The sequence below is a fragment of the Bidens hawaiensis genome, unplaced genomic scaffold (genome assembly GCF_021521415.1).
Source record: "Bidens hawaiensis isolate Kalapana, Puna unplaced genomic scaffold, B.hawaiensis_p1.1 tig00051294_1, whole genome shotgun sequence".
Taxonomy (NCBI): domain Eukaryota; kingdom Viridiplantae; phylum Streptophyta; class Magnoliopsida; order Asterales; family Asteraceae; genus Bidens; species Bidens hawaiensis.
This window is the reverse complement of record NW_027499183.1, coordinates 5,583-18,018: the sequence shown is the minus strand read 5'-3', so window position 1 is coordinate 18,018 and position 12,436 is coordinate 5,583. Positions and strand designations below refer to the sequence as shown.

The following is a 12,436-nucleotide window of genomic DNA, read 5'->3' as shown; positions in this document are numbered from 1 at the left end:
ACTTTCAATTTGTGTTTAAAACGATGGGGCAACTACTATATTATCATAAGTGATATATTTAATGATAAAAGATTAAATAAAATGTTGGTTTTGATGATGTTTTATTTATTTATGTACAGATAATAAGGAGGAAAAAAACAGTATTGGAACACTCATTTCATAAATAATCGAAAGCATTATTGATCAACATATTTATCAATCTCAAGTTTATTATAAACTAACAAATTAGGACGTAAGGTTGACAACATATTGGGATGGATGGTGTGAAGAAAATATAGCTAGTTCTTGAAGAATTCTAAACAATGTTCTTGGTCTAGATTTCGACTCCAAAACTTCTTGTAGTAGTCCGTGTACGTATAGTCTCTGAAAACACGCCTTGATCCATCTTTTATTAATTCTTTAGGAGCGCTGAGAATAGAGTCATTACATGGACATAAAAACGAAGCTATTGACATTCTTGGTTGGTCTGAATTAACTACGGCCCGGTGCCACACGCTCTTGTATTCACCATTGCTTATAGACTACAAGAAAAAAAAAACTAGTTAGCATTCAAATTTACTCAACCCGACCAAAATCACAAAAATGTAAACCACCTCTAGTTGGTCGCCAATGTTGATGACAAACGCGTTAGGGCATGGTTTAACAGCTACCCATTTACCATCCTTTTGAACTTGTAAACCTGACACAAGCGAGTCTTGAAGAAGAATAGTTAGTGCATTAGGATCAGTGTGACCAGGCAACCCGTATGTCAACTCAGGCTCAGGACACACCGGATAATGGTTGATGGCCATGTGTTGTCCTTGCTCACCTAATATCATATTTATTCGTTCCTTTTCTAACTCTAAACTTTCGGATATAAACTCAAGTATCCTCATTCCCAATTCACGTACCGCCGTACAATAATTCCCAACATATTCCCTACAAAAATAAATTTATTTATAACAAAGACAACGATTAGCCAACTAACAAAATATTCATATATCAAATTCAATCATAACTCTCCATCTAAACATAAAATATATGAGATGAATAAATAATATATGGTTTTGTGGAGAGTGACTAGAAGCAAACATGACTTTTGAAGCAATGAAGCCTATAGGATTTAATAAACAAAAATATATAATTTTATATAAATATAAAATTATAATAATAATATGATGAGGGTGATGTCAAGACGTGTCTTGTTGTCTTACGTCGGCATACCGTGTGGGGTGTTGTCAATACACGAAGTTGACCAAATTGATTGAAAGTAATGTATTTTTGCGACGATTAATATGGTCACAAAATACAAAATAGTCTAATCCAACGGTTGTAATTAAAAGTGTCACAAAGGCAGTGACCGACTAATAAATGAGTGATTTAGTTGGCTCGTTCATATGGAATGATGGTGGTGGATTAATGGAGTCGGCTCCTAGCCACTCGTATAACAATAATAATATTATATTAACGCGGGTGTGACACGTGTATTTTGACATGAATACTTACATTCGTATAATTTACTTATCATAAATTCATAATAAAAAATAGAGGTGTGGGTAAGCTGAGGCGAGGCGAGCCTGAGCTTGGGGTGTTAAGAGTCATTGAAGCTTGAGATTGAGTTCAGCTCGGTTCATGTCAACTTTTAGGAACCATAGCGACCATAGCTCGACTCGTATACAAATATAAGGGATAGGGCTTGGCTCGATCTTATTTGCTAAAGAGTTTAAATGAGCCATGTCTCGGCTTTAGCTTGTTTGCAAAAAGCATAAACTAGCCAAAACTTGACTGGTGAGCTCATGTAGTTCGTACGGTTTTTCAGCTTAACAGGTAGCATCCCACCAAGTAATACACACGCACGCTCGCACACACATGTATATGGAGTATTATGTGTGATTACGTAACATATAATTATGCATAATTAGAATCGACAATAAATTGGCGTTTTTTAAATTTTGTATAATAACACTATACCCAAATTAAAAGATGATAAAATTCTCTATTTTAAATTATATTTAATTAGCAAGTTGACAAAGTATAAAAAAATATTTTTGAAGTATAGTTAAGGTGGAACTATTTTTTTTATATAAAAATAAATGATTAAGGTTTTTATCTATATAAAACTTTTTTGGCCGTTATTAGAGCATTCACATCATATTCTATTTTTTAAGTGGGGTTTTTATAATACATGAAATAGTTTAGGATATCAATAGTGAAAGAGAGAAAATATTATTTAATTAAAAATAAAAGAAAACAAACAATGAATTTTAATATAATTTTAAATTTAAAGATAAAAGAAAAAATAAAAACCCACTTACTTCATATAATTTATAATTTTACTACTAATCATATCAAGCTATCTTATGTGGCTTATGCAATGTCGCTAAGGTGGCAGTGAAAGCCGAAACGACACCGCCCAACGGCGTGAGACAGTGATGGTTTATTTACTTATTTTTTATTATTAAATAAGATTATTAACTTCACCTCATCATACCACCCCATCGTCCATTTCACCTCACTATAATGCACGTGCTAGAAACAACCCACACTAGCTCGCTCCTTACAAGGTGGGTGCCTTGATCACACTTATATTATTAGTTAGAAACACATAGCTTGTTCTTTCTCTGCTGGATGATAAAGGCTCTTTTAGCTTTTGAATAATTCTACGGTTAAAATCCTAGTTTGGTTAAAGAAAGAACGACTATAAGAGATTTGTGTATTTCAAAGTTATTCGTACACATCAGAAATATAAAATAGAATGTTGGGTGTATGGAAAAGCAAAGGAGTAGTACTCTAGCGGTGCCCACATGACTTTTTTTGGAAAGCACTGTTCAAGTCTCATTTGTGACAAAACGCCATGTGCGACCCATATGTTTTACCATAGTGGCCTTCGGGCGATTGGTTTACCATGACATTGGTGGCGGGCCAGGTTACCACCGATGTATGTGAACGCGGATGTGATTGGTCTTTTGCCAATAAGTGTACCCGAGTGACCGGATTTTATAGTTCGTTAATAAAAGGTGTACGGGAATAGACGAGGCTAACCCGAGGTTGCCCTGGACAACCTTATAGGATAAAAAGGACTGGACAACCTTATAGGATAAAAGGACTAAATCTTGACTTACATAATACAAATAAATTTAAATAACATATTAGATGGGACTTGGCACCCCCATGACAAGTATTAAACCTCTTGTGGTAACATGGTTGCCACCTAACATGGCTTCAAATATATGTTTAGACATTTGTCATTTAATCAATCTATGTTTATATTGTGTGTAATTAAATTAAACAAAATAATTTCGGGTATTTATGGATAGGTTTTGTCAATAATTTTGTGGTTTATGAGTAGTTAAGGGTATAAATAAAGTGATATTATAAGATTAGGGTAGAAAGTAACCATGAGTGTCTAGTTAGTAGTTCCCTAAAAAATATCCATAATATATATAAATAAAAACTTTGAAATTTATCATAATACACTTTAACCACTCTCATTTATGATTAAGTGGGTTCCACATGAACGTGTCTGTGTTTTCCATCGTTCGTTTTTCTTTTTATATTTAAATGCCATGTGCTCATATTTAATGCTAATTATTTGGTTTTTATTAAAGATTTTGATTAAAAAAAGCCCTATTTTTATTTTTCTTATAATAAACGATTTTAATTGGTTTGTTTTAATAAAATCACAAGTTGAAATGTAGAATTAATAAAAATTGTATAAGAGCTTTAAGAATAGGTGTGTGTTTATCATGTATTTTTCTACCAAACACCTATTTATCAGAGGACTTCTCTTTCTTACATATTCATACTCCTGAAAAACTCATCTCTCTCTTCCTCTCTCCTCTCTTTCAACTCCCCTCAACTAAGGCTGAGGGGTGTGGGGGGTTCTAATGGGGGCTTTAGTGGGGGCTCCAGCCAATAATATTATGACGTGTGGCAGAGAGAGAAACTGGATAAGGGGGTTGTTGGAGCCCCCGTTGGAGCCCTGACCCCTGGTGTGGAGGGGCTCCAGCGAAAAAATTTTTTTTTTATTTTTTTATAAATATATTCAAACAACGTATTATTAAAAAAACTTATAAATTATTAAAAAAACACACATTAATAAAAAAACACATTAATATCTAAAATTCAAATTACAAAAAAAACATACTAAAAATTAAACAAACAATAATACTTAATAATAACACTAATCTAATACAAGATCATCGGGTCGCCTCGTCCACAAATGTTCAACCAACTCATGTCGAAGATCCCCGTGTATCTCACGGCTCTTGATATTTGCTATGTTATGAAGTCTTTGTTGATCACTGATTGTCGACGGTTGTGGCGGAATGTCACCTTGGTAGTTTTGGCAGATAGCTTTGCCCTCGTCTTCTAACGTCATGTTGTGTAGGATCAGACACGTGTAGACGACGTCCGATATCCTCTCCCGAGTCCAATAACGTATCGGGTTCGCCAGTACATAATATTGTTTTTTCAGAGCTCCAAAAGCTCTTTCAATATCTTTTCTAGCAGACTCTTGCTTCTTCGTAAAATACTTCCGTTTGTCGGCGATTGGATCTGTAAAAGCTTGAACTAACAAAGCCCATTCGTTGTAAATACCATCGACCAGATAGTACCCGTACTTGAAGAGTTCTCCATTTGCAACAAAAGATTGAGGTGGTTCAACCCCGTCGATAAGGTCGTTGATCAAATGTGACTGATCGATAACATTAAGGTCGTTATTTGACCCAGCAACACCAAAAAAAGCATTCCAAAACCAAAGATCCTGTGACACCGCCGCCTCAAGTATAAGGGTCGGCCCTTCATGATCACCACGGTGGAACTGACCTCGCCAGGCCGTTGGACACGTAGCCCATCCAACATGCGTACAATCGATGCTACCTAGCATCCCAGGAAAACCATGTTTTTCTGCGTGCACCTCATATATGCGTTGGATGTCATACATTGTAGGTTTACGCAGATATCTCCGAGCGTAAATCGATATGACTCCTACGTATATAAAATAATCTATAAACATATAATATATATTACAAAATGTAATAAATATTTAAAAAAAACTAAAATTAATGTTTTTTACCTTGGCAGAAAAAATGAAGGGATTCACGTGCAACCCTTTTCGACATCTGTAAATACTCATCCAAAGCGTCCGACGAGATGCCGTACGCTAATTGACGGATAGCAGCCGTGCATTTTTGAAGAGATGTAAAACCGGGGAGACCCCTAGCATCCTCCCTTTGTTGAAAAAAAGGATACCGTGCCTCTGAATCACTTACTATACGCGTGAACAATTGTCTGCTCATTCGGAAACGAGTTCGAAAATCCGACTCCTCGTATACCGGTTGAGAGCTAAAATAATGCCTAATCAAAGTATCGTTAGCACCCGATCGATCACGATCACGAGGTGGTGCTCTAACCCTCGGGACTCGAGGTTGATGGGCTTGATTTTGCAAGAGATCGACCACGGTTGCGGTCAAAACTCCCCCTACATGAAGAAGCAAATCATCCTCTTCGGAGGAGTCGGAATCAGACGAGTACCACGACATTTTTTTTTTTAAAAGTTGAGAAGATGAATTGATTTTGGGTGAAGGCTTGAAGTTGTGGTATAAAAATGGGATGAAATGGGGTATTATATAGGGAAAAACGTTTTTATTTTTTAATTAAATAAGAGCCAACGGCTCTTTGAAACACTACCAACGGCTCTTTGTCCCTTCCCAAGGCTACTTTACGCTCTCCTCTGCCGCTAACCCCATCACGCCTGCTTTGTTTTTCGTGCTCGCGCCCCGCTAGCGCCTGGTGGTGTGGTGGTCGCGCCTGGGGGCGCGAGCGGAGGGGCTCTAGCGCCTCCGTTGAAGCCCCACACCCCTCAGCCTAATAGGTTTTAGAAGTTCTTATCTAAGACTATCGAGTATGGGCACCGCTCACCACATCACCTTAGTTGCTTATCGATTCACTGTCGTTGCCTTCACATCATTCATCTTCTTTTGGAGCTGTTTGGTAGCCTCTTAATCTGAATTAATCAGATGTAGGTGTACCTGGTTAAGATATGACACCTCTGAATGATGCATGAAGTCTATTAATAGGTAAGTATTATAAACATGTTGACTGATTCACATGCTACTTCTTCTTCTTCATATCACAACCTTCACTTCTATTTGAAGCTAAAAAGGGTGAGGACTGCCTTCTATTTAAGTGGTGTACGAATATAGCAGGAAGAAATAGATAAATATATAAACCATATGTACTTTGAATTTGAAAGTTATAATATATTAAAACAGAATTTAAAAACTAAAGCTTATATGACATCATAACTAAAAAGTCTTCTGACGTCACATGCTCCAAAAATATTCAATAAAAAAATTAAAAAATATAACTTTATCTTGATCTCCAACTGTCAGAATTTGCCACAAACTTTAGATCAGGCAACATGTAGACTTGGTCAAATTTGAAACCATAAATTTTTATCCAAGTATTTTACTATGTTAATTCTACCAAATAAAAGGTAAAAAAAAAGTAATTTACAGTCTTTAAAAATATAACAAAAAACACACACACATATACATACACATATATTATACAACTTTTTTTTTATCAATCTTACTAATAATAATGTGAAAAGTCTTAGAAATATACAAATGTAATACGCCAGATTTAGGAAGTTATTTCGCATATTTAATAATTATAAGCATGCAACTTAGTTTGGCATGCATGCTTTTTGCCGTTCTAAAGTTGGCGGCCATTTGATAAAGACAGTCTGTTAAACACTCAAAAATACTTAGTTCAAGTCTCAGAAAAATGAAGAAAAAAAATCTTTATAAAATGAATTTTAGCATAATTATATTGTCAAAATGTATTAAGCGGAATTCATTATGTTATTACTGTTATACATATATCAATTAACTAGTTTTTATCTCCCGTATTACGGGGGTTGTTTTATATTATTTGTTTTTAATATTTATTAATTTTTTAAATTATTATTTTTTTTATTGTATGAAAGTTAATAATATACTTATGGGTTGATGATAAATTGTTTCACAAATAAATGAGATGTTATAACCCGTTTTAAAAGCTATATGGATTTGATGAGACCAAAAACCCGTTTATTTTTTTTACTATAAAATTAGTTTTTAATTATAAATAATATATATCTTTTTTAAATAAATCAGATATTAATATTTAGTATATCTCTACTTTATAGGATTTTTATATCAAATATTTGATGAGATTAGTTTTTATTTTATTGAGATCTTGTAACCTTTTAAGAAATATATGGGTTTGATGAGACCCATACCCGTGAATTCGGGTCAAATGCATGAGAAACCTCCATTTAAAAATCAAGCAAATCTGGTGACTCTAAAAAAAATGGGAGCGACCATATCGCGACACCTAGGATTTTTATGTCTTCGTTTTTATATATTATTATAGATTAATTATTATATAATAAGATACAAATCACATAGACAAACTTTTACGTAAAAGGTCTATATTCTTTGCTTCCTCTTTTTGTCCAATTTTTCATGGACCCAACAATTTTAAGATTTAAATGTTTAACCAAACAATTTTATTTAATTGTTCAAATAAACAAGTAAAATAATAATAATAATAACAACAATAATAATAATAATCTATAACTTATATTTTTGTTTCTTACTGTTTTATCAACATTATCTTCTCATCTAGTCATGTATGAGTGTTATAAGTGTTAATGGTGTGTTACTACCAATCTCATTAATTTACTAATATACTTCTAAAACCCCAATGCATACATATAGATGTGAATTGACACATAGTTGACCTAAAAGTTGTCAAACTTATAAATAAACCAATCAGATAAAGTTCGAGAGACTAGAAAATGTCGAATATATTAAATGGAGTAACTTTTTCTCTCTCTCTTTTTATGTTATAGTGACTCTAAGATACGTTGACACGTATAAATAAACCAACCAGATAAAGTTCGAGAGATTAGAAAGTGTCGTATATATATTAAATGGAGAGTAACTTTTTCTTTCTCTTTTTAAAGTTACAGTGACTCTAAGATACGTTGACAAATGTCACCGAAAATTTGTCATTCTAACTCTTGAACTCAAATTCTTTCATTTGAAGCGTCGATTTTGAATCTAATATTTATCTCTAATATAGTAATCGTCCCGCTCTTAGTACAACTTAATGCTAGATTTCATTAATTCACGTTTAGTTTTGTGTGTATACAAAGTGTTTATATAAAATACAAATGACTTTTATCATGATTAAAAAGTGTACAAATAACTAGAGTAATTTTGTTATAACAATAATGTAATTCTTATTATTTTATAACTTTTGAACTAGAGTAATTTTTCACTATTTTATTTTTTGTAACATAATTACTTTATTTTAAATTGTAATTACTCTTTATTATTTGTACGTTTAGTTGTCTATTCAAAACTATATATATATATATAGAGGTGTGTGTGTATTTATAATTTATATTTATTTGTGTAGAGAGAGTAAGAGTAATTACTTAAAATAAGAAGGATTGGAAGGCCATTCAGGAGAGTACTTCTCCAAAGGATAACAGTGAAGCCTAAGATAATCTCTCCAGTTATGAACTTGTTCTTTCTGGACATTAAAACTCGTCGAAAGCCTCACCGTCTTTGTCGGATCCTCAGAGTACAGCTTCATCTTCTCTTCCACTGGCAGCTGGAAGAATTCTCTTCCTACTTGTTCCATTTTCTTCACTAATTCATCCGGGACACCGTGGTTTATTACCTGATATTAATTAATATACAGTCAAAAGTTAATTACTGGTATCAAGGAGTTAGATAAAACTTTGATTTTTTTTTAAACGGACAACGAATCCTACAAGTGATGTAATAATAATAATAATAATATAAAGTCAGAAAGAGTTAAATAATAATTTAGTATTACACCGTGATTTATTATATGATAATAATTAACAAACAGTGAAAAAGTTAACTGCTGATATCAAAGAGTTAGATAAGACTTTGTTTCTTTTTAAACAGTGAACAAATTTTACAAGTGATGTAAAAAGTAAATAAATAAAGTACAAAAGTCAGAAAGTTTATTTTTGTTAGGGTGGTTAGGTGGTTAAGACGTGAAATACGAGATCATGGGTTCAAACTCTATAGAGTGCAAAAATTTAGTCGTTAGAAAAAACCTGGAAAAAGCCATAGTGGCGACAAGCGTCGCCAATTTGTTGGCTAATCCGGTGTCTGTCTTCCCCGCCGATGTCAATAACTGGCACGTTGTCGCATTCGGACACATGAGATAGGTTCGGCCTGTCGTTGACCGGGCGAACATAGCTTTCGGGTAAAGTGGTGTAGTGAAAACCACTGGAGATGACTTTTCCCGCCATGGGTGGACGGAGGAAGGTGGTGGTACCGGTTGTGAGATTTGTGGGACCGATGTGAAGATTCTGAGGAAGTGAAGGAAATTGCAAGGAAATTGTGTAGCATGTGACATGTATATATAAGGTTGGGGAGTTGACTCTTAACGTTTATTTAAAAGTGTGTGTATTTTTTAATAGTCTTGGTTTCTATATTAATATTAACTAGATGAGTGTTTATGTGATACAACGGGTATTTGAACATAGACTCTAATAATCACATAATAATTGTGGGTGTTGACGGTTCGGTGAAAGGCAATATTGAAACGTATTAAAACAAACCGGAACTAAACTGTTGGTAATGGTTCGGTTTCAATTTTCAACGGATTAGTTTTGGTTTTGATGATAAAAAATTGTTACTAATGGTTGCGCTCACACGTTAAACATAAAACCGACCGTGAATAGCCATACGTAACATATCTATCTTTTTAGTTGAAAAAATATAGCAATAACATACTCGAATTAAAATGAATAAAATACGTATCTTTATTGTGCAACTTTTTTACAAAAATATTGATGTATGAAAAAGTTTTGTCCGTTTAAAATTCTTGGGATAGTTAGTTTAAAATTGAAATTAAAAATAATATGTGGTTAAAGATGTGAGGGTAAACTTTTACATATTATTTATTTTATCAAACGTTGGTTAAAGTTGAAAATAGAAAATTGTAAATATTTTATGAAGAATTGAAAGTTAACGTGTAAATTGTGTTTAACAGACAAGTTTACCCATTTTTATATGAATTAAATTATGTAAAACTCTTAAAATTAAGTGTCTTAATTTATTATTGTTTCATGTATGATATATATATCTAACTACCTATATAATTGTCTACCATGAAATCCTACGTGTCACTCTTAGATTGCTCCCCTCATTCTCTAGAGCCACCAGATTGCTTGATTTTTAAATGGAGGCTTCTCATGCATTTGACCCGAATTCACGGGTATAGTTCTTACCAAACCCGGATAGTATTTAAATGGGTTATAACATCTCATTTATTTGTGAAACTCTTTCATAATCAAACAATAAATTTTGTGGGTCATGGGTCTCACCAACCCGGATAACCCTTAAACGGGTTATAACATCTCATTTATTTGTAAAATAAGTCCTTAATCATTAAAGAATAATTTTCACGGGTTATAGGTCTTACCAAACCCTAATAGCCCTTAAATGGGTTATAAGATCTCATTTATTGGTAAACACTTTCATCTTTAAACCCTAATTTAATTTATCTCTTTTACATGTTCTCCGTTGTTGATCTATCATCTCTTTCGCCGGTTAACTTCCGATACTACCCACCATCGTCAACTACATCAACGTCTCATTTTTCATTAGACAAATATTTGTGTTGATATTTGTTCATTTAAAAAAATCAAAATGCCCGTTTTCGTTTATGTTTGTTCGTTAAAAAACTAAAAAACATATACATCTCAATTGAAAAAACGAAAACGCTAAAAAATATAACAAACTAATATATACGTATTAAATTAAAACAAATATGATGTTGTTTGAGATTTTAATTTCTGTCTGACATCAATTGCTCAACTTTTGAGATTAAATTGTGGATATGGACAATGGGTTTGATTGATGAACATCATATTTGTTGTTTTCTTATTATGCTTATAACTTATTTGGAATTTTCTTTTCTACAGGCTGTGAAATTGAAGAATAAAATGGGCACTTTATCTCCAAGTCTGTTTCGAAGGAATTATCAATTTGTTGGTATCTTTAGATGTATTAAATTATCAATTTGTAGCGGGAATAAGCTGTCAATGGAACTGGAGGTTGGGAAATTTTAGGGAGAGAATCATGAGAGAACTTCATTTTATGGAGAAAACTAGAGAATTAATAATGAAGTATTTTTAATTTAATTAAAAAAATATTTTTTAAATTTTTTTTCTTTCATCCTTCTTAGATGTTGTTATTCTTCACCACAAAAAAATATAAAAATGAAAAAAAAATAAAAAAAATTAACGAGTAATGCATATATGCAATACACCGATTTTTTTATAATGCATATGTGCAATAGTGTACATTTTGATATTTGAAATAGCGTTGAATAGCATATATATAGTTGTTTGTATTGTATATTTGCAATAGTGTTATATTATATACAAAAATTAAAAAAATCGATATAGTGCATATGTGCATTAGTGTTGTATTACATATATGCGATAATGTGTTTTGTATACAATTATTAGTGTCGTATTTGCATATATTCAATAGTATGTATTGGTTAATGCAATTGTGTTGTATTATATGCAATAAAACACTATTGTATATATGAAATAGGCAGTAGTGCACATATGCACTACAGTACTACATCGACAAGGTTTTTTTTTTTTTTTAGTATCAATATCATCTTATTAGAAGGAGGAAAGAAAAAAAATCACAAAATATTTTATTAAAAATAGTTATAAATAATTCTTTAGTATTTCTCTAATTCTCTCTTTAAGAGCAGTTATCTCTAGATCCCACCCCTATATATATATATATATAGGGGAGAGTTATCCTAAACATAAGTAGTTTACTAAGGTGCTGTTTGTTTTTGCAGACATAAACTGTCTGCAAGCTGATTTCATCTGTTTTCATGTCTGCAACTGAAGATGTGGTCTGAAGATCTGCAAGCTGAAAATATAAGACTGTTTGTTTTTATAAGCTGATACTGTCTGCATAACTGTCAAACTTATCTCACAAGATAGAAGTCATTTATTCAAGTTACATCTAGTTTTTAGTCTTTGCTTGCCATGCCGATTTGGTTTTGGTGGGTGGTGGAAGGTGGTGGTGGTGGATGGTGGTAGTGGCGGCGGACGGTGGGTAGTGGCGGTGGATGGTGGTGGTGGATAATGGGTGGTGGTGATGGATGGTTTTGGTTGGTGGTGGACGGTGGTGGTGATGGATGGTGGTGGTGGTGGGTGATGGATGGTGGTGGTGGCGGTGATGGATGGTGGTGGTGGTGATGGATGGTGGGTGGTGGACGGTGGTGGTGATGGATGGTGGTGGTGGTGGCGGACGGTGGTGGTGATGGATGGTGGGTGGTGGACGGTGGTGGTGATGGATGGTGGGTGGTGGACGGTGGT

General features: G+C 33.3%; 1 protein-coding gene across 1 annotated transcript; it reads right to left on the bottom strand.

Annotated features, from left to right (window-relative positions):
* Positions 1-224: 224 nt before the first annotated feature.
* Positions 225-9,443, bottom strand: LOC143598939 (protein DOWNY MILDEW RESISTANCE 6-like). The gene is made up of 4 exons (XM_077077022.1): positions 9,131-9,443; positions 8,474-8,721; positions 594-918; positions 225-521 (listed from the first exon to the last, which is right to left on the bottom strand). Exons 1-4 carry the CDS (start codon positions 9,326-9,328, stop codon positions 279-281), a joined length of 1,014 nt encoding a protein of 337 aa, XP_076933137.1. The 5' UTR covers positions 9,329-9,443; the 3' UTR covers positions 225-278.
* Between the last annotated feature and the right edge of the window lie 2,993 nt (positions 9,444-12,436).

Coding starts and splice junctions, on each gene's coding strand:
- LOC143598939 (XM_077077022.1), bottom strand. CDS start 9,328: ATGGCGGGAAAAGTCATCTCCAGTGGTTTTCACTACACCACTTTACCC. Junction 8,722..9,130: donor GCCACTATGGCTTTTTCCAG/GTTTTTTCTAAC, acceptor AATTAATATCAG/GTAATAAACCACGGTGTCCC. Junction 919..8,473: donor TCCAATCCTTCTTATTTTAA/GTAATTACTCTT, acceptor TTATTTTTGTAG/GGAATATGTTGGGAATTATT.